The sequence below is a fragment of the Bos grunniens genome, chromosome 22 (genome assembly GCF_055505025.1).
Source record: "Bos grunniens cultivar Pamir isolate PY7600 chromosome 22, Bosgru_T2T1.0, whole genome shotgun sequence".
Lineage (NCBI taxonomy): Eukaryota > Metazoa > Chordata > Mammalia > Artiodactyla > Bovidae > Bos > Bos grunniens.
The window spans coordinates 23,715,219-23,732,320 of record NC_141186.1 but is presented as its reverse complement, the minus strand read 5'-3'; the positions used below and the strand labels follow the sequence as shown (position 1 = coordinate 23,732,320).

The following is a 17,102-nucleotide window of genomic DNA, read 5'->3' as shown; positions in this document are numbered from 1 at the left end:
AATGTTTGGAACCAAGAAGGAAGGAATTGTAACGAGCATAGATTCAAATAAAAGAAAGTTTCTCTAACATGATTCACTCCCTTTTTTTCTTGCCACCAGTCCAGTACCAACTATTATCTGGAGAAGAGCTGATGGAAAGCCGATAGCAACCAAAGCCAGAAGACACAAGTCAAATGGGATTCTTGAAATCCCCAATTTTCAGCAGGAGGATGCTGGCTTGTATGAATGTGTGGCTGAGAATTCAAGAGGGAAAAACGTAGCAAAAGGACAGTTGACTTTCTATGGTAAGGTAGTGATTCCAGTTTATCATTTGTTGACCTTCTTGGTATTAAAACCCATAAACTAGGAGATTTGCATTCAAGGTTTTTCAGAAGGATTGTTCAAAATACCATTGTGTAAAACCCTTTTTGCTGCCTAATTATCATCCCCTGGGTTGTTCTGGGTGGGGAAGGGGAGGTTGGGGGCAGTGGTGTGGAGACAGCAGAGGGGAAGATACAGGCTGATATGTTGAGGGATGCATATTAGTGTGAACACATTCACTAGGGACCTATTTTTCCTGCTGCCATCAAGCTGTAAACCTGACAAGGGAAAAGTTTTGTTATCCCTCCTCCTGATTTATTTATTTATTTCTAAAGCTCTCCGCTTTTCTTCATTCAAATTTTGACTTGGAGGTCGTGTTAATCCTTGGTAATTGCTCCTATTTGGTAGCGATTTAATGTGGTACCATGAACATTTCAAAATGCATGCTGTCCAAATTTAGTTCTTATCAGAGTGGAGCATGACAAATCTCTCTCACCCCATAGACTCTTTCTGTGCAGCTGTTCCTATTCCAATCAAATCATCGGCATTGATCCAAACAGAACACAAATGTAAAGCTTCTAGCACGTGGTCATCCATTGAGCCTGTCTTGGAAACCCAGTTAGGGTATCATTTTGGAATCCAGAAAGGGATTTCATTTGATAGGCATTTTGAAATCAAACTGAGTTCTCCCAAGTTGGAACATGCCTGAATCCCATGCGGTGTTGAAAATAAATATTATAGATTGATAATTATTTAAGAATGGCTTAGGTGAACAACAATGTGTATTAAAGGGATAAGAGCAGTTCTTTAGGGGCAAGTTGTAGCAAAGACTTTAAACCTTCTGATGTCTTTCAACAACTCATACCACAAAAGTTTATTTATTTCATCGGGTCTTCTTCCAGAGTATTTTGGATTTCAGATATGGGGAAAAGATTTTGTTCAGTAGTCATGTAAGATTTTTTAGAAGCATGATTAGAAACTGGATGGAGCTTTTGAATATCAGCTAGCCTTCAGCAACCTTCCCATCTGGCATTTTGGATTCATACCTGTGGCGTTGCCCAAGGGATAATGAATGCACATGATGTTAGCCAGTCCTTCACATGATAACTTGAGCACCAATTGTTTAAATAAATATGCACCTTTTAAAAATCACCCATCTTCCTTCAACAATACTAAATGATCAACTCTGCCCATGCCAAACAACAGATCTGATGCTTGATCTTTGCTCTTTCATAAACTATGATGGTTGACACCTTATTTGATTGGTTGAAAAGCAGAAGACATCACAGTTCATTGCTAGAAAAACTGAAGACTGAACGTTACTGATTTGTTCAGTGAGATGCAATCACTGTCTTAAGTGTTTCAGTTCAGTTCAGTCCGGTCGCTCAGTCGTGTCCGACTCTTTGCGACCCCATGAACTGCAGCACGCCAGGCCTCCTTGTCCATCACCATCTCCCGGAGTTCACTCAAACTCATGTCCATCGAGTCAGTGATGCCATCCAGCCATCTCATCCTCTGTCATCCCCTTCTCCTCCTGCCCCCAATCCCTCCCAGCATCAGAGTCTTTTCCAATGAGTCAACTCTTCACATGAGGTGGCCAAAATACTGGAGTTTCAGCTTTAGCTTCATTCCTTCCAAAGAACACGCAGGGCTGATCTCCTTTAGAATGGACTGGTTGGATCTCCTTGCAGTCCAAGGGACACTCAAGGGTACATTTTTCTCTTCAGTATAATAATCATCTCTCCTGCGTCAAGTAGGAACAACCTGAAAATGTTCAGGTAAATGGCCAGTGTTTTCCTTTTTCAATTAGTTAGATTGATTTTTCCATTAAGTAGTTGTGATCCCTAAATGTTAGTTGTGTTGCTCAGTTAATTGATTGAAGTAATTTTTCACTTTCATGGTTTTCTTTGAAGTGAAATATCTGCTTTTCAGTATATTAAAAACGTAGGAAATATCCTGTCACCAGGAGTTGGCACAGTGCTTTCTAGTAGGTCATAAGTTTCCTACACTGGAAACAGAAGATTCCAGAGTTAGTCTTCTGGAGAATCAACCTCATCAATAACCTTCTGGAGAAACAATGAACGGTTTTCTGGGACCCAGCCTTGGAGATGAAAATCTGATGCTAACAGTGTTTCCCTTTTAAACGAAGTTATCTGCATTCATCCATGGGAAAAAAAGCCAAATGAAATGTGCCTGCTTTCTGAAGATAACTCAGCTTTTTCTCCGTTGTCAACCACCCTAGGTGTTAGAAGCTTGTCAGATCAGTTGACTTCATGATGGTGGGCTGTTGCATCTTTTTTATCCTTTTATTTTCCCTCAACTAGCATATCAGTGACACGGAAATTATCGAGTTGTTTTCATTGTCACAGGAGAGCTTAATTATGCAAAAGTGCTTGGCTGTCATTTTTTTTTTTTTCCTTGTGGTCTCTGTTGGGTTTTCTCAATACAGTGTTCCCAATATCCAGCTGCCTAGATCTCCAATTTAAATGAATTGTTATAATTAAAATCACCATATATATTTCACAAAAGGGGAGAAAGTAGCCCTAGTTACTCATCCATGAACATGCTCTCTTTGTTGACAAGAGAATGTCTGACAGTGTTAAGATGTGCTGTGCTTGGGGACAATAAACCTTGGGTTTCAGCTTAGAGACCTGCTTGTCCTTTTTGGTTCCAAGTTGCTGCATCCCATTCATCCACTCTTCAGTTGAGAAACCAGACAGGTGTGCTCACTTCCGTTCTGGCCTGACAAAATGGCAATTTTTCTGATCCCACACTGAAACCATTTAACCTTCCTCCAAAGGCCTGCTGAGCATGGTTTCGTTGTTCCTACATTCCCTGTATAAGGGTCATAGGAGCCTATATTCCTGGCTGGTGTGTTTCCACTGTGATTGTGTCTTTAGCTTAGCATGTGCTACTCATGTTTGGGAAGAATTGAAGCTAGTTCAAACATGAACATTTTTACCCATCTCCATCTTCCAGAGTTATTTGTGCCATGGCCTGTACTTGTCCGTGTGGTTTAATCTGCTCTTTCAGGTATTTTTAAGCATTAAAAACTTACTGAGGTAGATATTATATTTTCAAGGGTACATTACTACAAATCTTTCTTGCTTAAATGTTGACATTTTCCAAAATGACTTTAATATATTATTAATTTGTTCAAATAATTTTTTTTTATTGCCTACCAGAGGTGGCAGAGTATTAGACACTTAGGACTATAATACAAATCCCTGTCTTCAAGGAACTTTTCTTTCACTAGGAGCAAACAGGAAATTCACTATTATGCAAATAAATGAACTAGAAAATTTCATAAGGTGATAAGAATCATGAAGAAGGTGGTTAGGATGATATGATAGCAGGCAACTAGGAGCAGAAGAAGGACTTCCCTGATAGCTCGGTTGGTAAAGAATCCACCTGCAATGCAGGAGACCCCAGTGTGATACCTGGGTCAGGAAGACCCACTGGAAAAGGGATAGGCTACCTACTCCAGTACTCTTGGGTTTCCCTTGTGGCTCAACTGGTTAAGAATCCGCCTGTAATGTGGGAGACCTGAGTTTGATCCCTGGGTTGGGAAGATCCCCTGGAGAAGGGAAAGGCTACCCCCTCCAGTATTCTGGCCTGGAGAATTCCCTGAACTGTATAGTCCATGGGGTCACAAAGAGTTGGACACAACTTAGCGACTTTCACTTTCACTTTTCAAGAACAGAAGAAAGACTTCATAAGATAAGGCAGTCAGGGAAGACTTGTGTAAGATGTGACTTCTGAACTGAAACCTAAAGAGTGAAAAAGAGCCATGCTTTCAAGGGGTAGTGCTTTCCAGGCAGAAGGTAAGGAAGTGCAGAGGCCCTGAGGCAGAAGACGACTTAACATGTGTGAGATGCATCAAGGAAGCCAGCGTGGCTAAGTCCTAGTGAGAAAGGATAAAGGGTTTGGAAACAAAGGAGGGTGGCAGATTAGGCAGTACTTTGTAAGCCAGGCACTGAGTTTGGGTTTTATTCTGATAATGGGAAACCACTGTGAGATTATAAATGGGGAATGACTCAGTTGTATTCATGCTTTTAGAAGATCACTCTGGTTGTTCTGCAATGATTACATTATAGGGAACCAAGAGTAAAAGCAGGATAAGCAGTCAGAAAGCCAACCAGGTGAGAAATGATGGTGGCTAGGACGCAAAGAATGAAAATAAATGGAGACTTGACATATATTTTGGACTTAGAACCAGTAAGACACTTTTTTGTCATTCCTACACTTAGCCATTTTCTAAATATGGAAACTGCTTCCCAAAGAGATACTCATGTTACTGATTGAAGCTACATAGTAAGCAGAGTGAGTGATAGTCGCTCAGTCCTGTCCGACTCTTTGTGACCCCATGGACTGTAGCCTGCCAGGCTCCTCTGTCCATGGAATTCTCCAGGCAAGAGTACTGGAGTGGGTTGCCGTCTCTTTCTCCAGGGGATCTTACCGACTCAGGGATCAAACTCCAGTCTTCTTCATTGCAGGCAGATTCCTTACCATCTGAGCCACCGGAGAAGCCCATAGTAAACAGAGATAGGTTCCAGATGCTATGCCTGTTCTTTCATGCTGGAAGTTCTCAAGCTTCAGGGTGCAGTTAGAATAAACTGAAAATTTTATTAAAATACAGAACTCCCCAGAAGTTCTGATTTTGTTGGGCTAGCATGGGACCTGAGAATTTGCATTTCTATTACGTTTCCTGGTTGTGCTGATGCTACTTGTTTGAGTCCACAGTGCAAAAGCCATTGCTCTTATGCAGGTTGTTTCCAGGTGGTAGAGTGAACCCTAAGAATAAATTACTGCAAATAAAGGTGTTCCTGCTTCCTGTGAAAGCTCGCAGACTTCTGTCACATCAAGCATTATGACCAGTCTACAAAGACACAGTGGAAGGAGGATGCTACAGTAATTATCTTTGAAAAAAGGAGAGGGAGGTATAAAATGGATTTAATTCACTTGATAATTATTCATCTTTCCACCTCATTATTCCTTTTTGCACAAATAGACCAGTGGAATAACAGTCATCATTCAGAAGAATGAAACATGAGCTAAATTTCCTGATATTTAATACCTTTGTACAATTTCTCCTAGATGTAACAGGTATTGAGAGTAAAGTCATTTTCACCATGAGGAAATAGGGAATATAATATGCAAGCAGTGAACAAGACTATTTTTCAATGAATGTATAATGTTTGAGCTGGAAGGATCTGTTGGAGCCAACTCTTTGATTTTTACAAGTTAAAAATAAAGACCCAGAGACATAAAATAACTTACCCAAGATGATAGAATGAGTGAGAATCAGAGATCCTTTAGACCTGTTCTGTGTTCTTTGACTTGCCAGTAAGACATTTTCATTAAATAGGTAAAAGGGAAAAAAAGTCATCAATCATTCAGATACTTTATCTACTTGTTTTCTACAACCAAAGTCATAAATGAAAACATCCAGGTGAACAACTGAGTTTTTTACTTCCTATTTTCTAAGGAAGTGACTTATAATCACCTGATTATTGAGCCAAAAAGAGCTCTTTTTATTTTCCTTCCAATTTACATCTATGGCTGTATGTCGAGACCTTGTGGGCTATGGTCCTTTGGCTCTAAAGACAAAACTGTGGACTTCATGACCCTGCAAATAGTATGGGAGGATATCTAGGGTCAGAATATAAAAGCATCATTTAGTATGGTGTACTAATTTCCCCATAGATGTGCTGTGTATGTGTGATCACTAGATAATATTCAGTCTCACAAAGTGGCTTAAAGAATTGAATGACCAAAAGAATGAACACAGAAGATGAGATAATTTTGCACTCAAGCAAGAGTCTGCCTAATTGTCCCAAATGAACTGATACCAAAAACCCTTAATATCCTTGAGTACAGCTTAAGATAGATTCATCTTCTCTAAGACTGTGTAAGCAACCAGAAATAATTTTGAATGGCTACAGGTAATCATTCTAATAGCAATTTAAATTATTTTCCCCCATTTTATCTTTTTTTTTTTTCCCTAAGGGCTAAGGCTCTTGATGGCTTTTCTTTCTATTAGAAATTTCTGGTTTTGGACAGTCAGAGAACCAGATACCTCTGAGAACTGCAAACTGTATCTGTCTGCAATATAAATTGTTATTGGACAAGATGCTTGCATGATTCCAGTGGCTGGATTATGCATTGACTTAGGTCGTTTCTGGCAGTTGTTGAACAAAAGATTGGAATGAAGAGCTTGTTCATTTATGCAAGAGATTAACAGTGTCATAGAGTCAAGTAAAACACAATCATTTAACCTTGTATTTTAATTTGTATCTTGAGAACAAGACTAAAGATTCACTTTAGAGGAGAGATTCTTCTATTCAAACCTTGAAAGAATATGAATGGCTGAAACAGATGGTTCTGTTTTAATATGTGAATATGATTTCTGTTTAGTATTTGGGATCTACATATATATAATGCCCGAAAAGCATTTAGACATAAACTTCTTTTTGAAATAATAGGGCTGAATCAACCTGTTCAAGCCTTCCATGGAGCTATTTTTTTAGATATGGTGTTGCAAAAGAACCTAGATATTAAGTGATAAATACCACGGACCCACATACATTATCCAAAAAAAAAGTTAAAGGAAACAATATTTTCTCTTATGCACTAAAGTGGACCATTTGTTACCCAAGGACTTCGAACTCAGTGACCCAAAGAGATATGTAGAGATATAAACAATTTCCATCAGGTACAGAACTATTCAATTACAAAAAACTCACTCACTTAGATATGATTCATCTAATCTAAGTGAGTGGCAGGAGAAACCTTCACTGTGTGGGTTTTTGCCCTGTAGATCTGCAATTGGCATGTTAAAAGAAAGATCATCTTATCCTTTGCCATATATATAATACAGTATTCCATTCTCAGTCCCTGTGGGCCCCTGTCCAGATATTGACTTCAAGAGGAATGTGTTTAAATCATTTCAAATTTGGCTCCTATGAATTCATTTTACTTCAGGAGGAGTAGATTTTTGTCCTTCAAATCTGGTTTCTGAGCATTAATTTTACTTTAAAAACGAAAAGGAAAGTATCTGATGATGTCTCACAAAGACTGAATTTGCTGTTGATTTCTCCTTGACCAGCACAAACCACTACCATTGAGCATTCTTCTTGAGCACCTTAACCTCTGTAACCCTGTTGGAAGAGAGAATGAGCCCTCAGAAGGGTTTAATTAGTTAGAACTTTGCAAGGTCTTTTCAAAATCCTCTCAAGGCCCTCCCTTCCCTTCGCTTCTCCCTATCCTCTTTGAGATTGCAAGGTTGTGTTTCCAGCTCTTTCTGTGTTTTTGAAAGAAAGCAATGAATAAGCCCAAGAGTTACAGGAAATCTATGACATTGAAATCTCTGTCTCTGCATGTGGTTTTGATGTTTCCTTTTTGAACTTCAACTTGACATTGCTTCATAAGTTACATTTGCCCTTCCATTTTATTTTTCTTCCTCACTCTCTTTGAAAAGTTTGGCTTCGTTAATATTCCACACAGATTTCTATAGTTTTTCTTGTTTGCTTTGTTTTCATAGACCCTGTGGGGGGTAAATATTCAGCAGGTTGCATGTGAAATTAGGCACATAACTGCCATTAGCCTCATCAGTGTTGCACATCAAATTCTCCAGACAGAGAACTGAAAAGGTAGTATCTACCATTTGAGCTCCCTTTGCAAAGCACCAGGAAGATAAAAAACAATGGCAGACGTGCAGCTCCTTCAAGGATAAAGGTTACAACCCTGCATTCAAGTTAATGCTTCTTGATGTTATAACTTGTTTTGAAAGCTGACCCTTTCAGCCTCCCCTCATTTGAAACAATGCATCATCCCCATCAGTAGATTTGTAAAATTGTGTTTTGCTCTTTGAAAAACATGAGATTTGCTTATAGATGGATAAAAGGAGAAAGTAGCATTTATTCAGGGACCTAGGGACCTCTGCTGGTTAAGTGAGTTGTTTTTCCAGTATTTTTTTTTTTTCATTATTGATAATATAAGCTTGAGCTCAACACTAGTCATTTCCTTTTGAATTAAATTATGAATGATTGGTAACCTCATCGAATAAAGATACTGAGGTCAAGTCAGCTAAGAGATATGTTAAGAATATTGAGTAGCATCTTCTAATTAAATATGAATACCAGTTCTAACTATTGGGTTCAAGTTGGTAGGCATCACGCAAGTGCACAGTGTGAAGATACATTCCAGAATGACTACTCTTTGCTTCTGAACTTTGGGCTGAGGGTTTTCTGCCTAATTACATGTGCCATTATAGTTTACCAATAGCATGAATCGTGCTTTAGGGAAGGCTTGATATTATGAAGACTTTTTAGGGAATGTGCGTTAGCATTGTCTTTATTTCCCTTAAGAACAAGGAGAGAAAATGGGACTTTATTTGAAGCATGAGAGGTGAGGCACAATTTTGGTGGTAGGAGGGAGTGGTACAGCAGTCCCCAGCCTCTTTGGCAATAGGGACGAGTTTCAGGGAAGACAATTTTTTCACAGTCCCGGGGTGGGAGGATGGTTTCAGGAGGATTTGAGTGCATCACACTTATCATGCACTTTATTTCTATTATTATCATCTCCCCCTCAAATCATCAGGCATTAGATCCCAGAGAGTTGGGGACCTCTGGAGTATGGCATTGAGCAGTGTGGGAATTGAGTGCAGTCTTGAACTCCTGTGTTAGGCAGGGCAGGACCTAGCTCCTTAAGAAGCTTTTGGTGAAAACCAGGGCTCATTCAGAGATTTGGAATTGTAAGGCCATATGCTAATAGAAAATATTCTATCAACATGAAAAAAGGTAATAATAGAAAATGATGACAGTCTTGAAGGAGAAAGGAGTCACAGAAATTATTTATATGATGCGTGTGAGAGACACGTAGAAATATAATGGCTTAAAGAAGAAGTTTCTTTCCTTCATACATATGTCTCCAAAAATAGGCATGTGGGTCTGGGGTTGCTTTATTCCAGAAGATCATTCAAGGTCAGCATCTTCATCCTACATAGCTTCATCTGTGAGCCCAAGGCTATTTCACTTGTCACTTTCTAATCAGTGGGAAAGAAAAATGAGAATCCAGGGCTGGTATCTTTAAGTCAGTAACCTGGAGGTTGCCCTCATCACTTCCACACACATACCACCTATCATTGGTATGAACCTCATCCTATAATTACCTCTAGATGCAAATGAAGGGAAATACAGTGGGTAGCTAGGAAAACATGAGCCCAGCTTAAAGTAACAGAGTGGTGGTGGGAGATTTCTTTTGGAAAAAATGAGGAATAGATATTTGGGAGGAGGAGCAGTTAATTTTACCCTATGGCTCATGATAGTTTTGCTCATTTTGCCTTTAGTGATGGAAAAAACAGCCACATAGGCTGCAAAAACAGGACATTCAGAGTTGGACATGAGGTGGGGTGTTTTATTCTAAAAGTACCCACTGAACTTCCACCCAGCTTTGCAATTGACATAACCTCTGGAAAATTAATTTTATCATAAACCCTTTTTTGTCCCTTAATTGCATATGATAAACATGAGTTGAACATGCACTGAATGTACATCTTTGCTTTGTGAACTGCTATAGCTCAACCGAACTGGAGTCAAAAAATAAATGACATCCATGTGGCCATTGAAGAAAACGTCTTCTGGGAATGTAAAGCCAATGGAAGGCCCAAGCCTACATACAGGTGGCTGAAAAATGGCGAACCACTGTTAACTCGGGTAAGCAAATGAATGAAAATTGTGTCTTAATATTGACTTTAATGTGGTGTGTGGTCTTGTTGCTATGGAAAGAGAAAAATTACCAGTTGTTTCCAAAATTATATAACCAAATGCCATTAATAGTGGAACAAGTGAATGTGGTTGATAGATAGAAACTGTACATAAATCCAATTTTCCAGCATTGCTCAGCCTTGTTAAACATCCATACCGGATCTTTGGTCTTCAGAGATTAACGTCACTGGCTTTACAACTGGAGAGTTATGCTGAAGGTCTGGATCATGTAACTGTGCTAAGATACAAGTTTGCATGTACAAGTGAGTGTGTAAGACTCTCCAGTTCTCCCCTTCAGTGCAGTTTTATATTGTCTTCTGTCTGGGAAGACTAGTGAACAACACAGTCCAGTACATGGACCAGCAAAATGCTCACTGTGCCTCAGACATGTAGCAGTGGCGTGTGCAAACTCGAGACTGACACCTCTTAGTGGAACAGAAGTAGAAGAACAACTAAAAGCGATGAGCAAAGTGGGAGGCACCAGTCTGTAGGCCCTGAAGCAGGCAGTAGTAGCTGAAAGCTCAGATATTAAAAATCCTCTTTGGAGACCAGGCTGCAATATCCCTGTAGCTAAGGCTTAAGTGAAAAAGCGGCCAAACTGTTGCCTGGCTTAACAGGACTCTGTGATGTGAGAGAGGTAGGAGGTACCAGGCTGCGTCTTCTACTGGCTCTGGGCAGGAACTGCAGTAGCCTCAGTATCCTCGCAGATCCAGGACCTGAGAGAAGCCATGAGTCTGGTTATTTCTGGACCAGCAGCCCAGGGAAGGGCTTCCCTGGTAGCTCAGCTGGTAAAGAATCCACCTGTATTGCAGAAGACCCCAGTTCAATTCCTGGATCAGGAAGATTCCCCTGGAGAAGGGATAGTCTACCCACTGCAGTATTCATGGGCTTCCCTGGTGACTCAGCTGGAAAAGAATCTGCCTGGAATGCAGGAGACCTGGGTTTGATCCCTGGGTTGGGAAGATTCCCCTGGAGGAGGCCATGGCAACCCACTCCAGTATTCTTGCCTGGAAAAATCCCATGGACAGAGGAGCATGGTGGACTGCAGTCTATGGGGTCACAAAGAGTCGGACATGATTGAGTAGCTAAGCACACAGCCCAGGAGATGAGGTGGAAGTAGCCACCCAATCTGCTAAATGGGTGGAAAGACAGACAAAAATAACTCCTTTTCAAAATACTCCTGCATGCCAATATTCCAAATTATATGCAAAAAAAAAAAATTTTTTTAGAAAGGTAACCAACCTGTAGAGCAGTCTAACAAAGAAATCTGAATAACCTTGTCGAGAAGGCTAAAAGAGATAGGAATCATGCCTATAAAAATAAATGAGGTGGAGGGACCTTAAGATGAGGAACAATTGTGTCCAGTTTGATTTTCCCACTGAATTCAAATTTTTGCTGAAGTATGACATTTTCCCCAGGCCCCAATTTGACAGCCAGTTTCTTGTGCTCTGGTTTCCTCCCCCATCAGCTCCAGGCAAGAACAACCACTCTGAGCACTGGCCAGGATATCAGCCCTTGCAGCCACAGAAACAGGCAGATATAACAAGCCTAGTCCACACCGTGCCACCCACACCTCCTCCTGACCAGCAGGGCTCCTGCTGGTCCCATGATTCTCTCAATTCTAAAAGCCAGCTTCGAATCACTTGAGTGTAGGTGCCCAGGTAACTGGCATTTTCCTTCCTCTATTTAATGTGAGGGATCATGGATGCCAGGCAGCTAAATCACAACCCTAGGGCAAACAGAAAATATTTTACTTTTTAAATGGCAGGTCTCCTGGAGAAAAGGAGGTCCTTTAGGGTATTTATGAAAATTGATGCCTCAAGTTATGTAGCCTCAGGCTGATGAATGAAGATGGTCTATTGTTTGATACACCCACTTGGCTGTCTTCAGATTGGCACCAGTTCATGGTCCTAAGCTTAGTTCACGCCACCAACAGCAGTCAAGTAACAGAACATTAAATTATCAATACTTATTATTTATTCTTAGTAAACTTCAACAACATTAAATATGTGTTTCTGCTTCATCCAAGAAGAGTACAGTCCTTTTAACCCTCAAAGTGTTGGCTGCCCATAATTTGAGTGTTTTAACTACTCTAAACAGTAATTTTCCTTGTATTTCCCACTCCTCACCCCCAGTTAGCACAAAGCCTTGGAGTAAAAAAAAAAAAAAAGAAAAATCATTTTAAATTTAAAGTTCATCTGTTTAGAGGGGATATTAATTTGAGTGGTTTCACTATTAAATCAATGATAACTCAAGAGAGTCCTACAATTTAAATTCCATTTACCAACTGATGTACGGGTTGTTCATTTAGCATCTGACCTGCCACAAGCTAGTTGACGGATAAATAGCTCATGTTATGTAAATTGTTTATATGATGGCAATTTCCCTCCCATTAAGTCCCTTTGATATATAACATGTAGCAAAGATGCCTTAAGGTCTCGGTTGTAGAAGGTCATTGTTTTGTGTTCCTCTTTTCTTTCACAGGATAAAATTCATATCGAACAAGGAACTCTCAACATAACAATAGTGAACCTCTCAGATGCTGGCATGTATCAGTGTGTGGCAGAGAATAAACATGGAGTTATCTTTTCCAGCGCAGAGCTTAGTGTGATAGGTGAGTCTTTATACTGGAAAGAACAAAAAAGTAAAAGCTTTTGAAATCACTAAACTAACATGTGCTTTCCCAAGCATAAATATTCCATCCAAGAAAAAAGGTTGATGAAATCTTTAGACTGAAGATATCTCTTGAGAAAGAAGGAATGCATTCTACAAGCAGTAAGAGGAGACCACTTACTCTTCAGGAGATCAGGTTCTTCTGATGCTTGCAATGGGTGATGCAGTTCCCCCGGCACTCATTTTTATTCCTCTATCAACCCCTCTTCTAAACTGTGCAAAGTTTCTGAAATGTGTTGGTGTCTGATGGGGTGTAAACTTCAGCTTGTAGAGAGGAAGAGCTGCCTTAGGTGGACGGGTTTGTTTGAATGTCAGGCAGAGTGCATTTTGTTCTTTCACATGTAAATTTTCCAGACTATACACTATGGACTGCTCCTCCAACCCCATCTTTCAACATATGCCCCTTTCCTTCTGTTCTTCAGCAGTGCTGAGCTTTCTGAGCTGCCTGTTCACCACCTTCTCTTCCTCCACAGTCCACACTGTTCCCTCTGCCTCAAATGCTTTTCTGTCCCCTCTTCATTTCATTTACTTCTTCTCAACTCAGAATTGATTACATTCTCTGCAGACAAAGATGGAGAAGCTCTATAGAGTCAGCAAAAACAAGACTGGGAGCTGACTGTAGCTCAGATCATGAACTCCTTATTGCAAAATTCAGACTTAAATAGAAGAAAGTAGGGAAAACCACTAGGTCATTCAGGTATGACCTAAATCAAATCCCTTACAGTGAAAGTGACAAATAGATTCAAAGGATTAGATCTGATAGAGTACCTGAAGAACTATGAACGGAGATCCATGACATTCTACAGGAGACAGTGGTCAAGACCATCCCCAAGAAAAAGAAATGCAAAGAGGCAAAATGGTTGTCTGAGGAGGCCTTCCAAATAGCTGAGAAAATAAGAGATGCTAAAGGCAAAGGAGAAAAGGAAAGATACACCCATTTGAATGCAGAGTTCCAAAGAATAGCAAGGAGAAATAAGAAAGCCTTCCTCAGTAATCAGTGCAAAGCAATACAGGAAAACAATAGAATTGGAAAGACTAGATATCTCTATGGGGTCGCAGAGTCAGACACGACTGAAGCGACTTAGCAGAGATCTCATCAAGAAAATTAGAGATACCAAGGGAACATTTCATGCAAAGATGGGCACAATAAAGGACAGAAATGGTATGGACCTAACAGAAGCAGAAGATATTAAGAAGAGGTGGCAAGAATACACAGAAGAACTGTACAAAACAAGATCTTCATGACCCAGATAACCACAATAGTGTGATCACTCACCTAGAGCCAGACATCCTAGAATTTGAAGTCAAGTGGCCCATAGGAAGCATCACTATGAACAAAACTGCTGCTACTGCTGCTAAGTCACTTCAGTCGTGTCCGACTCTGTGCGACCCCATAGACAGCAGCCCACCAGGCTCCCCTGTCCCTGGGATTCTCCAGGCAAGAACACTGGAGTGGGTTGCCATTTCCTTCTCCAATGCATGAAAGTGAAAAGTGAAAGTGAAGTCACTCAGTCGTGTCCGACTCTTTGCAACCCCACAGATTGCAGCCCACCAGGCTCCTCCGCCCATGGGATTCTCCAGGCAAGAGTACTGGAGTGGGGTGCCATTGCCTTCTCCATGAACAAAACTAGTGGAGGTGAAAGAATTCCAGTTGAGCTATTTCAGATCCTAAAAGATGATGCTGTGAAAGTGATGCACTCAATATGCCAGCAAATTTGGAAAACTTAGCAGTGGCCACAAGGCTAGAAAAGGTTTCATTCTAATCCCAAAGAAAGGCAATGCCAAAGAATTTTCAAACTACCGTACAATTGCACTCATCTCACACGCTAGTAAAGTAATGCTTAAAATTCTCCAAACTAGGATTCAACAGTATGTGAACTGTTAACCTCCATATGTTCCAGCCAGATTTAGAAAAGGCAGAGGAACCAGAGATCAAACTGCCAACATCCGTTGGATCATCAAAAAAGCAACAGAGTTCCAGAAAAACATCTACTTCTGCTTTATTGACTATGCCAAAGCTTTTGACTGTGTGCATCACAACAAACTGTGGAAAAGTCTTCAAGAGATGGGAATACCAGACCACCTGACCTGCCTCCTGAGAAATCTGTATGCAGGTCAGGAAGCAACAGTTAGAACTGGACATGGAACAACAGACTGGTTCCAAATCAGGAAAGGAGCACATCAAGGCTGTATATTGTCACCCTGCTTATTTAATTTATATGCAGAGTACATCATGAGAAACGCTGGGCTGGATGAAGCAAAAGCTGGAATCAAAATTGCTGGGAGAAATATCAATAACCTCAGATATGCAGATAATACCACCCACTTATGGCAGAAAGTGAAGAAGAACCTAAGAGTCTCTTGATCAAAGTGAAAGAAGAGAGTGAAAAAGTTGGCTTAAAACTCAGCATTCAGAAAACTAAGATCATGGCATCTGGTCCCATCACATCATGGAAAATAGATGGGGAAACAATGGAAACAGCGACAGACATTATTTGCGGGGGGTGGGGGGGGCGTCCAAAGTCACTGCAGATGGTGATTGTAGCCATGAAATTAAAAGACTCTTGCTCCTTGGAAGAAAAGTTATGACCAACCTAGACAGCATATTAAAAAGCAGAGACATGACTTTGCCAACAAACGTCCATCTAGTCAAGGCTATGGTTTTTCCAGTAGTCATGTATGGACATGAGAGCTGGACTATAAAGAAAGCTGAATGCCGAAGAATTGATGCTTTTGAATTGTGGTGATGGAGAAGGCTCTTGAGAGTCCCTGGACTGCAGGAGATCCAAACAGTCCATCCTAAAGGAAATCAGTCCTGAATATTCATTGGAAGGACTGATGCTAAAGCTGAAACTCTAATACTTTGGCCACTTGACAGAATGAACTGACTCATTGGAAAAGACCCTGCTGCTGGGACAGGTTTAGAGGCAGGAAGAGAAGGGAATGACAGAGGATGAGATAGTTGGATGGCATCACTGAATCATTTGAGCAAGCTTCAGGAGTTGGTGATGGACAGGGTAGCCTGACATACTGCAATCTGTGGGGTTGCAAAGCATCAGACACAACTGAGTGACTGAACTAAACTGAACTGAACTGAGGCTGCCTCTCCCAGCTCCATATTGGCTTCCTCAGGAAGTCATACCTCTCTCTATGCCCAGGTCAGCTCCTACTGTTACAATTTTCATCCTGCCTTTTAATGCTCCTTGATATCATGCTGCATTTACATTTACATTTGCTAATGTGATTTCTCTGTCTTTTTCTCTCTCTGCACTTTAACTTCCCTGTGATGTCAATGACCATACTTGGTTTCACTCATTTAATCATCAGGACCTAATACAATATTGAAGCACATAGTATGCACTCATTAAATATTGAATGAATGTAGGAATGAATGACTGCACTAAGTAATGAAGGAGTTGAGAGACTGTTTTAAAAAATGAATTAATTAGTGAAGTAAATCTTTGAAAACAGTGGTTAGTGAATTAAGAAAGCTCTAGGCATTAAAAAAAAAAAAAAAAAACCTTCAGACCATCAACTTGCATTTGTCTTATAGAAAAATCTTTACTTTGACTTCGGAATTTATCTTAAATGTCTAAGTAGCAGTTCTTCTTGGAGCGTAATAGAAAGGTTATAAATAAGAGAAAAGCAACACACAGAGAGAGCTGATTCCATAAGTCCTGATAATTTGCCCAGATTCAGAGTCCTGACTTGCCCTTCTGCAGAGCACTTCTTGGTGCCTGGCATGTGGATCTGACATGGATTAAGTGGATGCTCCTGAATTGAATGTTCGTCCACCCATGCAAGGTAAAAAAGAAAGGATCTGCTTCCATAATTGTTTTCCTCACCAGCTTCTTTACCTGAACCAACACCCAATCAAAGATAAAAATTTTTGAGGATTCATGAGGTTGCAGTCTTTTTCAAAGAGGCCATGGAGGATTCTGTGGTCTTGGAGTCAACATCAGTGTGGCTACTGTAAGGATGTCCCCCACACACATACCTTCCCCACTATAAATGTTAAGGATGATAATTCCAGCTTCCCAGGACAAGTACAATGGTCCCATCCTGGCCAAGTGGACTCTGATTGTTCGTAGTTGGAGCTGACTGTTGTGGAGTGCAATTCACAAAGGTAGATTACGTAGAATGTTCTGCAGAAAGAAGTGTATTCTTTGTTAAACATAGTGTCAACTGGTTAGAAAACAGCTACAGAGGAGGGTGTGTGGCCTCAGGAATGAATCACATTGTCTTTAGACCCTCCAGGCGAAAGCTGTCCAATTTAAAAGTCTGGGGATGCCATTATAATTATTAAAGATTTTGTAGATCCTTTTGTTAAAATAAGAAAATTTGATGGTAACAAATGACTGG

The 17,102-nt window shown here is 40.4% G+C and overlaps 1 protein-coding gene across 10 annotated transcripts in view; it reads left to right on the top strand.

Moving 5' to 3' along the window:
* LOC147348220 (contactin-4) overlaps positions 1–17,102 on the top strand; it is a 1,019,923-nt gene that overhangs the window by 833,229 nt on the left and 169,592 nt on the right. For all 10 annotated transcript variants that reach the window (XM_086366640.1, XM_086366644.1, XM_086366647.1 and 7 more), the window contains 3 exons: positions 100–284; positions 9,880–10,016; positions 12,552–12,681. In XM_086366640.1, the coding sequence (XP_086222766.1) occupies positions 100–284; positions 9,880–10,016; positions 12,552–12,681 (452 nt within the window). The remainder of the gene's footprint in view (positions 1–99; positions 285–9,879; positions 10,017–12,551; positions 12,682–17,102) is intronic.